Raw genomic sequence first — 18872 nt, forward strand, 5'->3', positions numbered from 1 at the left:
CCATAATGATTTTCTCAATCAGTGGGGTTTTTTAAAAAAAAAAAAGTCAACACTTTTCTGTCTTAGGAAAACCTTCATTTCAACAACTATGTAATCATTAAACTTCATTTTGAAAAAGTCGTGTAACTGCAAGGTTTTTGTATTGTGTTGGATGTTTGCATAGTTGGTTGCTCATCTGCACACCAGGTTCTGCTGATATTGGCTCTATTCATGCAAATAAGGACTGTAGGAGAAAGCCTCCAACTGAGGAAAAACAGAAGTTTCTGTCTTCCACCTCCCCAACAAATTCCAAAATTCACATGAGATTAAAAAAACCCTCCATATTTAAATGATGTATCCTAAGTTCAATTATTTTTTATCAAAAAGTGCACTAAGCTTCCAAAAACTGCACATGGGCAAAGTTGGCACCCTTCAAGATTTGTTCTTCTACACCAACAAACTGGCTTTGGTATTATAGATACACAGGTAGAATCAGATAAGTGTCACATTCTGAGGCTGTGAAAGGTTAATGGTGGCCCTGAAGTCTGGAAGCAGATGAAAGGAGCTGGAAAAAGAGCATCACAGCTGTGGTGACTGTTACAGGGGTAAAGTTCTAAGGAAGTTCACTGTGGAGTGGTTTGCCCTATTGGGGGAGATTTGATTTCATTCCTTGTAGGCATAGCTATAACTGGTTTTAGTCTCAATGGTTTTAGTCTTCAAACCTCTGAAGCAGAGCAATGTCAGGGAGAGAAAAGGGCTGTTTGGTAGGGCCAGTAATACCCTAACAAAGTGACCAAACAAAATACCTCTTACCTTGACTTCATCTAATGTGCTTTAAATGTATATTTTTACAGATAAACCAGACCCACCTGCAGGAACGCCTTGTGCATCAGACGTACGGAGCTCCTCCCTCACTCTCTCATGGTATGGTTCCTCTTATGATGGTGGAAGTGCGGTGCAGTCTTACACTGTGGAGATCTGGAACTCCGTGGACAACAAATGGACAGACCTCACGACCTGCCGCAGCACCTCTTTCAACGTGCAGGACCTGCAGGCTGACCGGGAGTACAAATTCCGTGTGCGAGCTGCTAACGTGTACGGCATCAGCGAGCCCAGCCAAGAATCTGAGCTGGTAAAAGTTGGAGAGAAACAAGAAGAAGGTTAGTTTTTAAAAGAAAAAAAATTATGAATTCAATTAAATGATATCTTAACAGTTCCCCAGTGAGGTCGGGCAGCTATGCGCACTCCTTTGCATGTGCCTCTGTGCAACAAATGCTTATGCCGCCTGTAAGTGCTGAAGTCCCTTTGCAGACTTCACGTGGATGTCTATGCATGGAAGTTTTGCATGCATCCATTGTAGAAACCTGTCTTCAGGTATTTCAAAACACTACCTTGTGAAATCAACCCGTAATTTAACTTCTGGCTTGCTGTGTGAGTGCTGGCTGACAGACTTGTGTAGTTCAGCACACAGTTAATGGGAGATTAAACCTTTTGCACGTAAACTACACATTCAGACCATGCCCAGTTGGAAAATTATGTTTGGTGGCTACCTGAAACATACTGATGGATTCATTATAGTCTGTACTGGACACATCATGGAAAAACAAGCCATAAACAATATCCCAAATTTGCTCGTGGAAAATGAATCAGCCTCTCATACCTAATTGTAGTTTTTATGCTTCAAATCTCAGCATGCTAGTGCACCTCAGTCCTGTTGCCACCAGTGCACCAATATTGTGAATTCAAGGCTCTCCTACTTAGTAGGTTGGTTTTGCAGCATTATGGGTGTTAAAAGTATTTTTTTAGGGTTTTTTTATTACAGTTGCACACACTTGTAAAAATATTTTCCAGTATCTCTTGGCTCTTATTTTTTGCTTGATATTCTCAAAGGACTAACAGAAGAGATGGAGTATTTTAGAAATCATTCAGAAACTGGTACCAAAATTTTAAACACACACAAAATTCAGCATTTGATAGCCCTACCACACCAAAAAGCCCAGACCTGGACTAATGTATTTTGCCAATTTTGTTTGTCTTTAAGGAGTGGACTGTGAGTTGTACCTCTCCCTCCTTACGCATGCAGGGCTTTGAAGTTTTAAGTGTCCCACATAAGCCTTTTGATGTTATCTTTTATTGCCACAGAAAGACAAAATGATAGCAAAGTGGTGCAGCATCATATAACTGTGCAAACCTCTCAACAGACATTTCCAAACAAAAGTAAATAATATTTCTTTTCAAGTGCTAAATTGGATGCATTCAGAGAACTTATTTTCCTCTATTTTAAAGATTTAAAACCTGATCTAAACCAAGATGCAGCTTCTCTTCAAAAGGGGGAAAATAACACTAAGAGTACCAATAAAATTGAAAGGAAGCCAGAAGGTATTGGCTCTTCATAATAAAATTCCCTGTGTTTGCATGCCCTCTTTCTTCAGTTGCAGGTCAAACACCTTCAGCAGTTTGGGACCTGACTTCACTATATTTGTTTTTGCTCCAGCAAGCACTACTTGTACTGGACCAAAGTAACAAGTTATTTTTCTATTTAAGACTGAGAGTTTTCTTACACAGATTTACCAACAAAAAAAGTTGTTTTGAGTAAAAAGAAAATGTACTCTGTTTGCAGGATGGTAGGTTGTCTTGGTGCTCTCAATGCCAGAGCTTCTTGATTTCAGTTCTTGATACCACAGCTAGCATGGAGAAAGGGCAAGTCATATAAAGCGCGATTTTTCAAGTGTGTGAATGTAACTAGTGCTTTAATTAAGGACAGTGGAAAATGTATGTGTTCAGCACCTCTCAAAGTCGGGACTTTAAGCTGCCATCTATGTAAACACTGAGCTGAGTAACCAGGGATTTTCCATTGCTGCCAGAAAGACTGATTACTCTTTTTTGTACTGAGGTGGCCAGTGCATATTAGCAATCTCAATATACTCTTAGCGAAGAAAGTCATTGTGCATTGTGCATTGTGCATTGTGCATTTAAAGAAAACAGCTATTAAAATAAGGTTGCAAGCCACAACAGATTGCCATGTTTAAGGAAAATTTGGTACTGTTGACTGAGTTCTGAGAAAGGTTTTAACACAGCTACCCAGCACTTACAAGCTCAGCTATGTTCCTCTTATCTAATTTAGGCTTCCACTGATGGACCAAAATGTTTCTAGTTCATGTCTTCACCATAGTGTCGTAGAACCAGGAACTGACTTCTTTGTCTAATCAGTATTTGGCAGACATCAAGTACTGGCAACGTGGCTGGGATCAGCTCCCTTATGCAGCCCTTAAAAGGGGAGGAAAATGTGCTGTGCTCTGTGCAAGTGTGGTTTCTAGCTGGGGAAGATCTGAGGACAGCTGCCCCTGAGCGGGGAGGGCTCGTTTCCCGCCCTGCTCCTCTGGTAAATCACTGCAGACCAGCTCCTCTGTTCTGGGACATGCAGGGGTTGCAAATCCAGAAAAAAAGAGAGAAGGGCTTTAGTAATAGATTCTATCTACTTGATTGGCTTTGCCGCCAGAACAGAGATGCAGCATTATGTGTTGGATGTCAAAAGGTGATGCCTGTGCATCAAACCAGCTATCTGCTTACCCTGCACCCTTTTCTTCTGTTGTTTTCTTCTCATCTGCCGCATATAACTCCAAACTCCAAAGCACCCAGCAGCATCCAGAGTACCGCATCAATGTTTCATGACATAAATTTGTTGACACAGCAGGGATAAATCACTTGGTCAGGCTGGCGCTCTATGATGGCGAAGTGCAGCTTCAGCAGCTAAAGGGAGAATTGTACAGGTCACTGTGCAACTGCCTTTGCAGTTTCTCAAATTACTGGCCATAGCCACAGGTCTTAGGAGCAAGCCCAAGCAGTGTAAGTAAAGGTACCAACAGTCCAGCTACAACCCCTTTCCACTCATACCTGCAGGCAACATAGGGAACAACACACAAACCACTGCTACTGACAGTTCATGCACATGAAAATTAAAAATTAAAATCAAGGCACTCAGACCAGCTTTTATTCTGTCCTATGTCACTGGGTTTGTCAACACCTCTGCCTGCCTTTGAGCCTGCAGAACTGAGGCTCCATTTGGACCTCAGTGATTTCAAAATTCAGCCATGCTCAGGAAAGTGCATGCTGTCCAAATGCTCTAGTCATCTCGAGTCTGAAGAATTTGTCTGGATGCTTTGTAGGAAATCTTTTCATATACAAACTTTCTTCACTTTTGGCTTTGCAATCCCAAAAATGCATAGAAAACCCAGAAAAGGCTGGCATTGAACATGAAGTGTTGTTATTGTTTTTAATATTTTTAATTTATTTCCTATTTCACTTAAGTATTCCTGAAGCTATTTATTAGATGACTTTGAACTGATTCAGTGAGCTGATGTTTCTATTAGGCAGGTAAAATAGACAAGTGCTGCAAAACACATGAACTTGATTTATTAAGAACTTCTGACCAGATTGTGATTGTATAGTCAATAGTTACAAGGGAAGTGGTAAACAGATTTTAATTATTAAGTTTATGCCCAAACTCCCTGACTGCTTTTTGCTGTTTAGCCATAGGGTCTACCAATTGCCCATATTACTGTGAATAATTTCACTGTCTTCAGTAAGTACTATAGCCTATATAATAAGCTATTCATGCCTTTTTATTTTCATTGTAGAACTTAAAGAGGATGAAGCGGAGCTGTCCGATGATGGTAAGTTCATGTGTCAATCAGGACAAATGCAAAACTGTGTTTATAATTCACGTTTTATGGAGTTTTTTAATCATGGTCCTTAATACTTATTTACAGAAGGGAAAGAAACAGAGGTTGAGTACCGGACGGTTACTATCAACACTGAACAAAAAGTTTCAGATGTCTATAATATCGAAGAAAGACTGGGATCGTAAGTACTGTATTGCACTTTTGAAGACACGGAGTTTTCAAGGCTGCCAGTCAAGTATAAGGATCATGTGTATTCATTCTTTGACAGTGTTTTGCACTTTCAGTGCTCCAGCTGGGCTCCTCTGTTGCAGTTAAAGTAGATTTTAACATCTGTTCACCTCCACTCCATAATTATCCTTTATTATTATTATTAATCGATAATTTTAAATAGGTACTACATGTGTTTCTGGTGAGGAAAATGGAGCCCACAGATGAATAAAGACAGAACATTCATTCGTTTTTAGTGTTCTAAGAACTAGCAGAAAAAAAGGCACACATTGTGTGCTTGCATTTCCATTATATCCATTAGCGGTAATAAAATTATCCTGCCCACGGGCTGGAATCTCTGTTGACAGTGGTCATAATCCCAAGAGCATTAATAGTATTGCTCAGTGAAGGTCAGTGATTAGCCCGCCTGGGTATCTCTGTGCTCCAGCTCGTTGTTATGTGAGCTGCATGCCTTGATAATCTTTCAGCAACTTGTGCTGCTGGCGGTGCTGAAGGCCAGGGAATCCTGTGTGCGGCTGTTAATAAATCTTGAGAAAAGTATCGTAGAGGTAGAACTGTACATATAAAGCAATGTGAAATAATAGTACTGAAACCTTTAGCATTCAATTTCTGATTTCATCTATATCCTACACCTGAGATGTCTCCTGCCTGCTGCCGTTCTGTATGATCTACAGAAAACTGTGTGCAGAAAGACTCGAGCCACATGAATTAAAGCCTGGTAGAAGTCTACTTTTGAACCCAGTTAAAAAAACATGCTAATTGGAATACTGAGGCATCTCTAAATATGGTACTTATTCAAAAGTTCCTGCAGATTACTCTGCACAAAATCAGTAGAGAACAGTACTTGATATGAAGACATTTTTATTTCAGAATGGAGTGGTTGTGCTGGAATATTTAGTAAAATGTTACTATTCATGGTGGCCCATACATTGCAAAAATGTTTTACGGAAATAGTTGTATATTTTCAGGGGAAAATTTGGACAAGTCTTTAGGCTTGTTGAAAAGAAGACTGGAAAAGTTTGGGCAGGAAAATTTTTCAAAGCATATTCTGCTAAGGAAAAAGAAAACATAAGGGATGAAATCAGCATCATGAACTGTCTACATCATCCAAAACTTGTCCAATGCGTAGATGCCTTTGAAGAAAAAGCCAACATCGTTATGGTCTTGGAAATGTAAGTATAAAGTGGATCACACTAACATAGCTAATAACAATGAAAATAATTGTACATACGAAAGTAGCAACTTACCTAGACATGGCACTGTGAAAACTTCAGGGTCTGGATGTTTTTAACCAATTATTTATCCAATTTGTTTAAACTGTGTAAGTGCATCTGTGTTGTATCTCTTCAAAATCAGAGATGTGTTACAGTCTTTATTGTCTAGTTTGTTTGGTTTTTAATCAAGTACATGTGCTGTTTTTCTGCAGCTCACTCATTTATTGCCAGCTTGGGAGGGGAGAAGAAAAAAGTTAGCTGCAATTTGCGTTTGCATTTAGAACCAACAATATGTTTAAGGAGAAGAAAAAACGTTCTCTAGGCAGTTCTAAACATGTATCAAATAAGCTTGTGTCAAACTCCGCTTAAACACTGATCAGTTGCCTCTTGCAGAGACTTGAATGTTGGTGAACAACAGATTGGAGGGGAGAAAGATATGCTTGAGAATGCAAACATCTAAGCTGCAATCTAACAAAATTGTTGCATTTCTGTGAAAAAATTTCCCAGTCAAATTTATGGTACTCAACGGGTATTTGGAACGTTTATCATCAAGTGCTATATCCAAGTTTTATATTTTAAGAGTCCTTAAAGGATAGTCTGATTGCAAAACATTTATTTATAATAAAGCAGGGCTGTCTGAAAAATCTCTGCAGGTGAACACAGTGAATGTCCTAAATCTAGATCAGTAGAAGCAGAAAGATTGAACATACTCATTGTTTCACCAAAAAAAACCCCTAATTAAACATGAATTGATCTGTCCCTAACGTCAATATACAGATTCTCCATGACGGTCCAGGCATGGCAGTTGTAAAAGGGGATTTCTCGTTTACCTGAAAGACATCGTACTCTTCATCCAAAGCTATACAGTCACGTAAAGCTGAATTTCAACCCAGCCTATCTTGCTGTCTTGTTCTTGCTGAGCAAGGTAGCAACAGCCCCCAGAAACTCTTTGCCATGGGCTACTTATTCCACACCACTGTGCAAAATAGCAGAAAAGCAGCATGAAAGCATCTCACAGGGCTGTGACTTAAGTATCTTTGTATTTGAAGATAGTAGATATTTACTTATAGAGAAGAGTAGGTTCAGAACATGTTCTTCATGCACCAGAATTCATTATAAGAAAAGAATCTGCACAACACGGGACCGAAAGTAATGGTCAGACTTCAATAAGAATGACCAATGCGGCCAATGTTTGCATCATCCAAACGCACCTGCTTACTGTGATCTCCGTACTTGTAGCCGTAGCAGCTGGAAAGATGATGAAATCCTGATCTGTGCTGATTATTTTCCCAAAAAGTTACATCAGTCACTGTTCTGCTGCCACATCTACTTCATGTGCTGTCTGCTGCAAGAAGGTGAAGCAGGTTTTTTGCTGTCTGGAAGTGGTGAATAAGATATAAATTGTTAGCAGCAAAAGAGACTACACATCTATTTTACTTCCTTGGCACTCACCTGAATTATGTGCAGACTGCTATTGCAGTTGCATATTTTAGAGACAGGATGTCCATTATAAAACCTTGGTGCTTATGTGCAAGAAGGTGCTTTTATTTTTAGATTAGCAGTTGAGCAAGCTGATGACGGTAAGGGCATGGAGCCCTACTTAGCTTGGAATTGCGAGCTGGCAGACCTAATGGAAAACAAGGAAATGTATAAAGAGTTTTGAATAGCATATGGCTTTACACTCCATTAGTACCCCCCTGCCAACAAAGGGGGGGCACTTTTTAAAAATATAGAAAAGTGCAATCAAATTTAAAGTAGTTTTGTTAATTAGTCTAATTAGGATTTTAGTTTGGGGTGGCCACCTTTTCTGACTATTGAACACCCACACTGAAATGTCTATAGAGAGCCACAGGAGGAGAGGTTCTCAAAGCAGGACGCGGGCAGGCAGGAGCAGCCTGTCCCTGTTCTGGACCAGCTCTGGGCAGTGAGATGCTTGTGTGACACCATTGTGCCAGATGACTTGGTTGCCTCCACGCCATCACATGTTACTCAGCTGACACAGTCCCAGCACGGCGCTGTCACTGACGGATCCTTTCTGGTTTAGCTATTAAGCTCATATTTTGCGTATCAAAGAAGTTGCGGGAAATACCTTCAAAATTTTTAGCATCCAGGCTGTTTTCTTCATTCCCATCAGGGTCTAAATGTGTAGACTTCAAATGGGTCAAGCTCATTTGCCCATCAGTCTCCCTTTAAAACAGATTTTAGCACTCAAATTGGAGCTATTGATGAGGAGCAGCACCTTTGGATTTTTCTTCATGATATTCACCCTAAAATTTTCATTTTATTCCCATGTGATTCTTACAACTTTTTGAACTTTTTCTTCTCTTTGTCATGCCACTAGTTTGTATGGTTTGATTTCATATTTAGAATAAATTTAGAAATTTTCATCATTCATCTATAGTCAAACACTATAAGGATTCAAATCATTTGATGTGCTCCTACCTGAAAACCCTCCCAACTACCATTTGCTGCACGTCAGGGGCAAATCTCAGACATTTGCTTTTCAAATATAGTGATACACCTGTTCCACAATAAGTGGAAAAATAACATCTGAAAAATAGTAGCACATTGGGAATGGCATTCAGCATTGGGAGCTAAATGCCTTAAAGTGTTTTTATAATTCAGGTAGTTTATTTTCACATTGATCAAAAGAAGATTATTGTATTGCAAATTGAGGTTACTAAAGCAAAATTTCAGCAGTAAACTCCATGTTTCTCCATTAATCTGGTGTGATTTAAGTTGGCACAAGTCGCTAAGGTTTCCATTTCGATTTGAAGGGAGATTTATTAAAATCAAGGGTATATTTGCCTGGGCAACCCTAAAGTAGATTTTTCTCACTGTTCTTCCGTGACCAAAACCTTACAATAAAATATTTTAAGATGTGTATTTTGTGACTCTATATACAGGAATATTTTCTGCTGTGACCTCGTTTAGAGAAGACTAAAAAGAGGAGAATCAAGAAAAGAATGGGACATATAGATTCTGACCTAGTTGTGACTGTGTGAAGAAAGCACACTTCTCTGTATATGTAAATCTCATCTGCATTGGTTCAGTTCAGCTTCCTAACCTGGCAAAAATCAAACTGGATTTGGTTCAGGATATAAATGCAAAACCACACATTCTATAAAGGCAATTGCAGTTTAATCCAATACAGTTCCCAGAGTGTCTAGACATCCCAGGGTAAAAACGGCATGCACATGTATTAACAATAGTTAATTTCCAAATAATATGCTAAAAAGTGGTGCTTGAGACAATGGTATGATTTCTGAAAAAAATTCAATTTAGAGATTTGAAAAATATGGCACTTTTATAGGAAAAATAAGTTGTCATTATCTGTGTTACACAGTCAAAAACAACTGATAATTTTTATTATTAGTTGGTTATCATTTGGGATTGCAGAGTGTTCTGGATACAAACATGCTGTTTTTATGGTAATAGGAAACTGCAGTAGCATTTCTAAGTATATATTTTCTGAAATCTTATAGCCAAAGCAACAGATGTGCACAGAACTCCAGATGTCTCAATTTCAGTTTAGTACACAATTTCAGTTTAGATATAATATTATGTCTGACAACCTGAAAACATTGCAAGGCCAATTTTCAGTTGTGTGGGTTTTTTCTGTAACTGAAATGTACAATTACATTTGGCAATAAGCATGAGCACTGCAAAATATTAAGCCATACAAAGAGCATGGAGCATTTAATTTAGAACAGAATTCTAAAAGCACCATTTGCTCCTTTCTGTAAGGGTCATTTATCCACTGCCTACAAAAACAGTATTTCCCCTCTTTGGACCTAAGCAGATAAAGCAGTTGGATGATTGCTCAGAATTTAAAAAAAAAATAATAACAAATTGCAACTAAAATTTTGCTTCATTAAATCTATGTTAAAAATGTCCCACTTTAGTTCCACAAACAGTTCAATCCAGGAGATTCTATCCTGGAAAGACCAATTATTTCTCATCTTAAATAAGCATAAAAAGGGAACTGACCTACAAGGAGTGTGAAGATGGTTCAACTAAAAATACCAGCACTGAAAGACTTGCGGGTTACATTCTTGACCTGTCATAGCGAAGGAGGAAATTCCCTCTGAGCTCATTTGGGTCAGTAATTTACCCTTTGTGCTTTGTGTTCCAATAGCCGAATCATTTCAACTCTTCCTTCTTCAGCCTTTCTTTGTCACTTTCAGTCTCTCTTCTACCGAAATTTTTGCTTATCTACTAGTTGTTTTGTCCACTTTTCCTGGGACCCATCCCGTGTATTTTCTTTTTCTTTATTTCTAAATTATGTTATCTGCCCTTGTGTGGTGCTGGAGCACAGGAGGGAAGGCAGCGGTGTGAACCACGAGCGTCAAGGCTGGAGCAGAGTTATAAACACCCGTCAGCAGGGTGACAATCACAAGGCGCATGCTTCCCTGCCAGCTCCAGGTGGCTGAATCCTAAGGGCTGGATGTAAATCCAGCTATATATCCCTACTGCCTGGGACAACACTATGAGTGTTTCACAGTCCTAACCTGGGAAAGAAATGCAGAATGGAAAACATCTATTGATTCATACCACACACAAGAGGTGATTCTTCCTAGATAGTCTGTCTGTCGATGGAAAATGCAAAATCACAAAACATAGAGGTGTCCCGAAGTGGCTATTGCAAGCTTGAACTAACTGTATTTGTGTAAAGAAAATAGTTTGATTATTCTCAAAATGAAAATGCTAGAGAAGACCTCTTTTCATTCTGTCTTTCATAGGGTTTCTGGAGGAGAACTCTTTGAACGAATCATTGATGAAGACTTTGAACTGACAGAGAGAGAGTGCATTAAATATATGAAGCAGATTTCAGAAGGAGTTCAGTACATCCATAAGCAGGGTATTGTCCACTTGGATTTGAAGCCAGAAAATATTATGTGTGTCAACAAGACCGGTACAAGCATCAAACTCATTGACTTTGGACTTGCAAGAAGATTAGGTAATAACATTTCCGTCTATTTCAATGTGACATGGGGAAAAGGGCAGGACAAGCAGTAATTCATACTTACTGTTATATTTTTTTCATGTATAAAGAGTAGGTAACTCTCTAACTGTAAAAAATAGAACAAAACCTTGCTCTTAATGAACACTACAAATCCTTGACATTTGTAACAGTGGGAATTAAGGTGATATTCTAGAAGACTTTCAGATATGGATACTTGCATACCATTTACATTTGCCCATTAGTTTTACCATTTCTTACCCTGAACACCAGCATATTGTTATACATGTTAAACGTGGGAGGAACTCTACAAGGAGCTGTGTTTTGGTCATGCTCAAAATGATTAATAAAATAGCACAACTCTTAAAATAATGCAATGGGACAGGGGGAGGAGGGGAGAAAGTTCCATTTGACACACTCTTCCTCTTCCTAAGCTGTTGTGAGCTGCTTTCTGTCATTCAGTTTGGCCAAAGCTTTCCAACATGCTCTGCAATTTGAAAGCCAAAGACCTTGGAGGGTTCTTGTCTTCATATGGCCCAGTGTTAATTCAGCTCTAAAAATCAGCCCTCCTGTTGTGTTTGTTAGTGTTAAACAATACTTGTATTTTCACAAGAGAATCAAAAAATAATTTCAGGAGCTACGACGTGCCTAAATACTTTCTGAACCTGTTATATTGGGCAAGCTGAAATTTGTGGCTCTTCTGTCATTAAATTGACTGGGGCAACTCATATGAATTGCTACTTTCCATACAATGTGGCCCACAGCTAGATTCATAGTTGTAATCTTTCACATTCCCTCTTTAAATAAAATAATATATAATACTTTTTAAAAATAGAACAATTATATTTGTAAGAGTAAAATTTGGAATTACAGCTTTCTGGGTTTTGTTATCTGCCTACATGCTGCTCATCCTTCTTCTTTGACACTTGACTAACAGGCTACTGCACACCCAAGAACACATTTTTTCTAAAACAAGCTAAAACTTGTATGTTGAATGAATAGCGGAAAATAAATCATATTTTTAGATGATGTTCAACTCCAAAAGAGTATTACATGAATCTTGGTCACATGGACAGTGTGAACTCAGAGATAAGGCATTTACTTCATTCATTTAAAAAAAATCACTGCCATTTGTGTTCCTACACCAGTATGGAGCCACAGTTTTCTGGGAGCACGAACGGGATTTTGTACTTGTTGGGGAAACAGATGAACTGTTAATCAAGTTCCAGTGCTGAAGGGTTTTTTTTCAATCAGAGGTGTGTGAAAGGCTTCATCCCATGACATTCCAGCTGTCAGCCTGAAAACTATGCATCTGTTGCTAAAGTGAGTGGATTTCATCAACAAGGGAGATAATGTAACCACAGAATGGCCTTTCTATAGAAATTTCTTCAACTACCTCTTTATCTTCAAACCACAGTTAAACTCACATTTAGCAAAAGGAAGACTCTGTTTTCAGTAGCCTCTTCATATCCATCAGCTTTTCCATTTGTCTGTTAATCTCCTGCCATCACGGTGTATTGCACAGCTGACAGTGGCTTGTGAGCTGCTAGAATCATGCCATATGTAGTAAATCTCTAACCCATATATAACTTTTCTTGCTGTGGAAGGATGGCAGCTATGGGCACTGACACCGATTTTGATTTTACAATAATGTACATTCATTTGGCTTAGTATGTTGCTAAATCTTGCAAAGTTACATTATAGGCATTTGCTGTTTCTTTCATTGCTCTGCTGTTCTGGAGAACGCGGAGTGTGGGGCATTTCACTAGGAAAAGAATGTGCCCTCCTGTTCCATGCCCACAAAGCAAAGCCACTATGTTAATCATGAAGAAATATGTAACATTTTGATTGAGATGTTTTCCAAAACTAGAACACAATTTTTACTGTTGCATTTACTTACAAAAATTGCTAAAAGCACCCTTCACAAAGTGCCCTATTCTTGCCTGTTTTCTCGTAAGTTGCACTGAGGGCACGTTCCTCCACTTGTGTTACTTCAAGCATTGTGATTTGAAATTGTCCGTCAAATTCACTTTGGCTTCAATAGATATGGGATTGGAGCCCTTGTACTGTGGACCTGACCCTGACTGAGCAGAAATCGCTCAACCGAGGGACTGCTAAAGGGAACAGGAGCTGAATTTGCACTTCAATTTGTGAGATTTACTTTTAACTTTTTTGTAACTAGTGCAAATTAATGCTTCTAAATATTCAGTGTTTTAATCAAGTTTAATGAAATGAGGATCAGCTCCTTCTGCAGTCATCTGCTGCAGCTAATTAGTTCTCCTACACTGTCAGGAAATACCAAAGCTGCAGTGGGATATTTTCCTGACCTTTTTTGGTGTGCTGAGGAACCCATGTAAAAAATTGTTTAAGATAAACTTCTTAAGGAGAAAAGAGAATGGGTTTTGAGTACTGTAAAGATTTTTTTTTAAACGGTTGATTATATACAGTGTCGGCAACGGTTTCCAGCTAGCTTGTCAGCTTTCTATCTGAACTACAGGATATCCAAACACAGATCCTACTTGTGTACTGAGCTTGTAAACATCTGGGTAAAGATTTGACATACTATTGCATAGAAAAGGTCTTATTATTTTTTTCTTTTTTTCTTTTATACACAGAAAATGCTGCATCAGTTGTTTCACACCGTATGCTCGCACTCTAGTGCCATGTTTTCAAAAAAAACATTTATCGGACCTACGGGCAGCACATTTCATACACCAGCCTTTTGCATACACAGTGGCTCGCGACAGTTTACACAGAGCACAGAAAAGCCTCCAAACTTGGATGTGAAAACCTGAGCCTGAGATTTGGATGATCACGCTGAAGCTTTTAGAAAAATAGGGTCTTTGTGACAAATTTCAGTAAATTTTCGTAAGGTCGGTTAGAAAACAAAATGTAGGTGTTGATCTTACAAAGAAGGCAAATGGGAAGATGGGATCTTAGGCTTCCCGATTGTGCTTGGAAAAGGAAGAGTAATCTCCAACTCCTCATTGCCCCTGTGGAGAAGACATTGCCCTTGTTTTAGGCTACATCACTTTAGGTTGGATACAAAAAAAAAAGGATCCCGCCTTTTGGGGTAAAGGCGAGTCAGACATATGGCAGGAAGGTCTTGATGATGGTGAACCTGCAGGGGATCTCGGTGCTTTCCTGGGGCTGCTCCCAGGCATTCTTCTGTCTGTCTCTAGAAATGGGTACTCTCTGCATGGAGGGGTCTCTGAAGGCAGGATAACATGTGGAAATGAGGTTTCAGCAGTTAATTCACTATCACCATACTTGAGCAGAGCAAAAAGGGTTTCACAGCTTTTAAAAGGGGGAAGCTGGCACGACTGAGTGAATTACTGTGCCAGTGCTTAGAAGATACTCGAAACATGCTGCTCAGTCAACAGGCAAGTTATTAACCCCATATATCCTTCAATTTTCATTCAGTAAGTTGTGGATTTGCATGCCGCAAAAGAGTACTCACTTAGGTCGATGACTGCATTTTATGGAATGGCTCAACAGCTTTCCATGGAGGAAACTAGTTGTGGAGTCAGTCCTGGGATCAGCATTTATGTCGCAAAACTTGGTAGGGGAAATTCTAGTAACCAGAAATATTCTGTAAAGATTCAGTGTTGTGGACAAGTAGCTTCTATTGTAGTCTTCTCAAAACTTTGATCTTCTGCTGTTTGAGGTTTCTTAAGCTTTTCTCTTGACCATAGAGCTACAAATCTCTGTATTTACTGTAACCTTAACACAGGCAGGATTGAAATCTGTTACATCTGGTTTTCTTCCCATTCATACCTGTTTTGTTTAGATGGCAATCTCTTTGGGAGAGGAATGGTTCCTCACTATGCCATTCTGCTGTGCTTAACCTGGATGCTACTCTTGCACAAAAGATAAATATAATGCAATTAATCCAACATAATGCAAATATTGATTACTCGGGCACATGTGCAGACTGGACAAGAGTTTCTCAACCTAAATCCAAGCCTATTTCAAATCAGAAACAATTTCTTTCCTGACATTTTTATACTTTTATAATACAATTGTTTTATTGTGATTGTGTTTTATTTTCCCCAGTCCCTGATCTATTCCTTAATTTCCTTCCTTCCTGACCTTGCTTGTTCTTCTCCTCCTCTTCCCATTCTATTCAGAGTGAGAATCAATGAAAATGAGCCCATTGAGATTTGCCTAATAATTTCTATCTAAATGATTTGCATTGTGTTTCACACTATGACTAAACGTTAGGCATACCACTCACAGTTGCCCACTGGCAATACCAGGTTCTGAACAAGCGGTTATTCCACCTTCATCACTGTATTTTCCAGTAGAGCAATACTGGTGGGTCAGCACAAGAAAGATGAAGAGCACATTCATGCACCCTATGACCTCATTCTTTCAGTTCTTATTGCTAGCAGTACCTTCAGTGTAGCTCATTTTAAAGGCATCAGCATCATGTTTAAGCAGAGCCAAATGTAGGACACCTGTGCTACAGACCAGCTGGATAAAAGTTTGGAGTGGCAGCTGATGACTAAGCACTTGTGGTCCCCCTTCACCAGGCTGGAGCTCCACAGGTCCACTTGTAGGCAAGCCTGGTTCTGAGAGCAGGCTCAAGCCCAGATTTAACGGCAAGGCAGTGATCTGACAGGCGCACGGCATCTGCTTCTGTTCTTGTTTCACCACAGACCTGTGCCACTTTATAGTTCAGAGACATGCAACCCAGTATTGATTTTCTTGTTTAAACTATAAAATGTGTGTTGGATTAAAATAGTTATTTCTTAATATATCACTACTGTTTCTCTTTACCATAAAATGCAGATCCCTGAGCTTTGATAAAACTTCAATGTCTTTCTAACACTGGAATCCTGAAATCTGCTTGTGCAACTGCTGAAGTGATGGAGGCTCAAACACTCTTGTGCTTCAGGACGTCCGAATTCGAATTAAACACTAACAGTTCTCCTCATTCTTAGACTTGGTGTTGTGGAAACTCCTTGCAATAGGAACCTTATTATGTGCCTTGTACAGTGTTGTGTGCTTGAGGATGCTTAATAAATATTTATTGCTATACATGTATCAGCTGAGAAAATAGCAGTTAAGGCATCTTTTTTTTTTTCTGATAAGGATCTTTAAAAAAAATCACAAATACAAAACTGGTTTTCCTGCTATTGGGAAATAATTGCTTTTAAAAAGCTGCATGTAGCAGTTAATGGTTTTCTCTTTCATTCTTCACAGAAAATGCAGGTTCTCTGAAAGTTCTCTTTGGGACACCTGAGTTTGTGGCTCCAGAAGTTATAAACTATGAACCTATTGGATATGAAACAGATATGTGGAGTATAGGAGTTATCTGCTACATTTTGTGAGTACCTTTGCTATTCTTAACACAGATCCTGACAGTTGCTGAACATACAAAATTTTCATCAACTTCTGAATTCTTCTCCAGTTTTCAGGCCTTTTGTATTCTAATTAGCATCTCCAGCATGTTTAATAAAAATTCTCTGTTCTCTGATGAGTGTAATTGGTAAATTGCAGAACTAGAGTTCTGGAAATTCAGCCATCTTCATTATAAACAAGTAATGCTTCATCTCATTTAAAAAGACAAAGTGACAGTATTTTATTATTAACTTTAAACTCTTTTTCCTTCCTAGATGTTAAAGAGAAATGTTTGGACATACACTAATAACTGATAATTCCTATTCTTTTGTTCCCAAGAGAGAAATTTCTTCTGAAATTTTGGGGTCTCCTTATTCAGATTAGGTCCCCTGTGGGACAGACTAAAGTATCCCAGCATGACTGTATCTGTTCACAGTGCGTTTTAATTTATTATTAAGCACAAACTACTGGATAATACATTTTATAAGCAGCATAGATCAAGCTCATGGAAATATTTTAGAAGATGGTTGGCTGCAGCTCTCGGTTACATATTTCAGTGCTTGATTTGATCTTAATTTGTGATTTGATAACGCATGAATATAAACTTCAATGGGTCTGGAGAAATGCATATGGAAATAGGATCTCCATGCCTAGAACAGCAAGTGATCTTCTTCCACCTGTGACTTTCCACATTTGATGCCATATAAACAAATGAAAAGAGAAGCTCAGTTTGGAGCATGGTTCTTCATGTTTCAATAATAAGTAAACGGCAGATCTGCTTTGCACTTATTCTTTTAAAAAGCAGAATTTTCTCAATACCTTACTTCCTTTTTTGAAAGCGCCTCCTCTGCCCTGGCTACCCTTTTCCTTCACACCTGGCAATGCACAGTTGTTTGCCCCATGTCCACTCGGTCTCTCTGTGATTCTGCTTGCCCTTGTACTTCTTCTCATCCTACTCTCATTTCCAAGCTAAGCAACATAATTTTCTTTCTTGTCCTGTGCAAAAGCTTCTACATCAACTCTCTTACTCCCAGCAAAGACTCGGAATATTTCTGTTATCTTCTGCTTCTTATATGAAGTGTGCTACACTCTTCAAGGTCACTTTCCTCTGCCAGTTTATTTACAGGATGCTTATTTTCCATTCACTTCCAGCATTTCTTTCTAGATCTTGAAAGCTCGTTTGGATCATTCTGTAGTTCAAATAATGCAGACCACACAGGCAGTACTCAGATGACAAATTCATGTATTTCTCTGGCTGTTGAGGCCTCCTGAGTTGCAGAGCACAGCAGAGCGGTGTGGAGATGCCGGAGTGCCCGCCGATGGGAGCCCAGCCGGGACACCAATGCTGCATTGCCCTCTAGAGGCCTCTTCTCTGTGATGGAACCAAACATCAAGCACTGTGTTACACGCACATTTGGGGGTTTAGCGTCTTTTGCTGTCATTTGTTATGAAAGTAAATGTGAGGGTTTGTGTGTTTGCAATATAAGCAGTGACATGTCAGGCAACGCAGGCAAAAATGGGTGACAGCAGCTGTGTGTGCTCCTAAGGCACAGAGCCCGGGTTGCTGCTCCAGTATGGGACGTGCTGGAGAACACCATCATTGTTTAAGTAAACAAGGCAAAGGCAGCAGGTGAAACAGGTGGAGAACAGGTGAAATGTCTTGCCAACGACCAGTCTGCCAGCAGTGGCAGAACTACTGCTTCCCAATTTCCCTGTGCCACCAGAAGCCAGATATTTGAATGCTGTAATGTTTGGCTGATGGGACTGGGGTGGTGTTACAGTTGATGCAGATGACCCAATATGCCTTGTGAAATATATTATGAAATTACTTGTTTGCTAAGGTGTCTTTAAGCTTATTCAACACTTCATGAGGGGAAAATTGCATTATTCCAATGCAACAAAATATCTTTCTTTTTTATGTATAGCAATTGCTGCAATAATGATTAACAGTAATAATCAGCTTTTGTCTTTCTTGTGATAAGAACAAGGTAACAGAACTTGGAGAAGACCTGTGAGTCATCACTTGGACTTTCTCTCCCCCTCAGAGTGACAGGCCCCCAATCTGTCTTCACTTCTTTAAGGCCCAGCTATTTTTGCAGACTCACCACTATAAGCTGTTATCCAAAATGGAACATCACATCATCATTACAGAATGCAAATAGAAGTCATTGAGAACTGCACCTCTCTTTAGCTGTAGCTCTGCTTTCCTGTTTTGCGTATAAGCTCAGAACTGCCAAATCTCACGCACAAAGTGTAAGACTCGCTCATTTGGTGTCTGACTCACATACCATGGCTGCGCCTGTAACCCAGCATTGCTTCTTCTGTCCCCCTGCCACGGTGAGCGGGGCCATGGAGGAAGAGGTGAGCACCGCACGAGCACCGGGCTGAAGGATGGGTCTGTGACAGGCAGATGATGGCCCAACACTGTTGCGTCCGCCACTTGTCCCAAGTGAAGCTGCA

General features: G+C 39.4%; 1 protein-coding gene across 10 annotated transcripts in view; it reads left to right on the forward strand.

The window, feature by feature from the left end:
* MYLK (myosin light chain kinase) overlaps positions 1-18872 on the forward strand; it is a 208891-nt gene that overhangs the window by 177059 nt on the left and 12960 nt on the right. For all 10 annotated transcript variants that reach the window (XM_065070506.1, XM_065070505.1, XM_065070502.1 and 7 more), the window contains 6 exons: positions 834-1139; positions 4617-4652; positions 4749-4842; positions 5858-6061; positions 10846-11063; positions 16275-16398. In XM_065070506.1, the coding sequence (XP_064926578.1) occupies positions 834-1139; positions 4617-4652; positions 4749-4842; positions 5858-6061; positions 10846-11063; positions 16275-16398 (982 nt within the window). The remainder of the gene's footprint in view (positions 1-833; positions 1140-4616; positions 4653-4748; positions 4843-5857; positions 6062-10845; positions 11064-16274; positions 16399-18872) is intronic.

This window comes from Columba livia, chromosome 7 (assembly GCF_036013475.1).
Source record: "Columba livia isolate bColLiv1 breed racing homer chromosome 7, bColLiv1.pat.W.v2, whole genome shotgun sequence".
NCBI lineage: Eukaryota > Metazoa > Chordata > Aves > Columbiformes > Columbidae > Columba > Columba livia.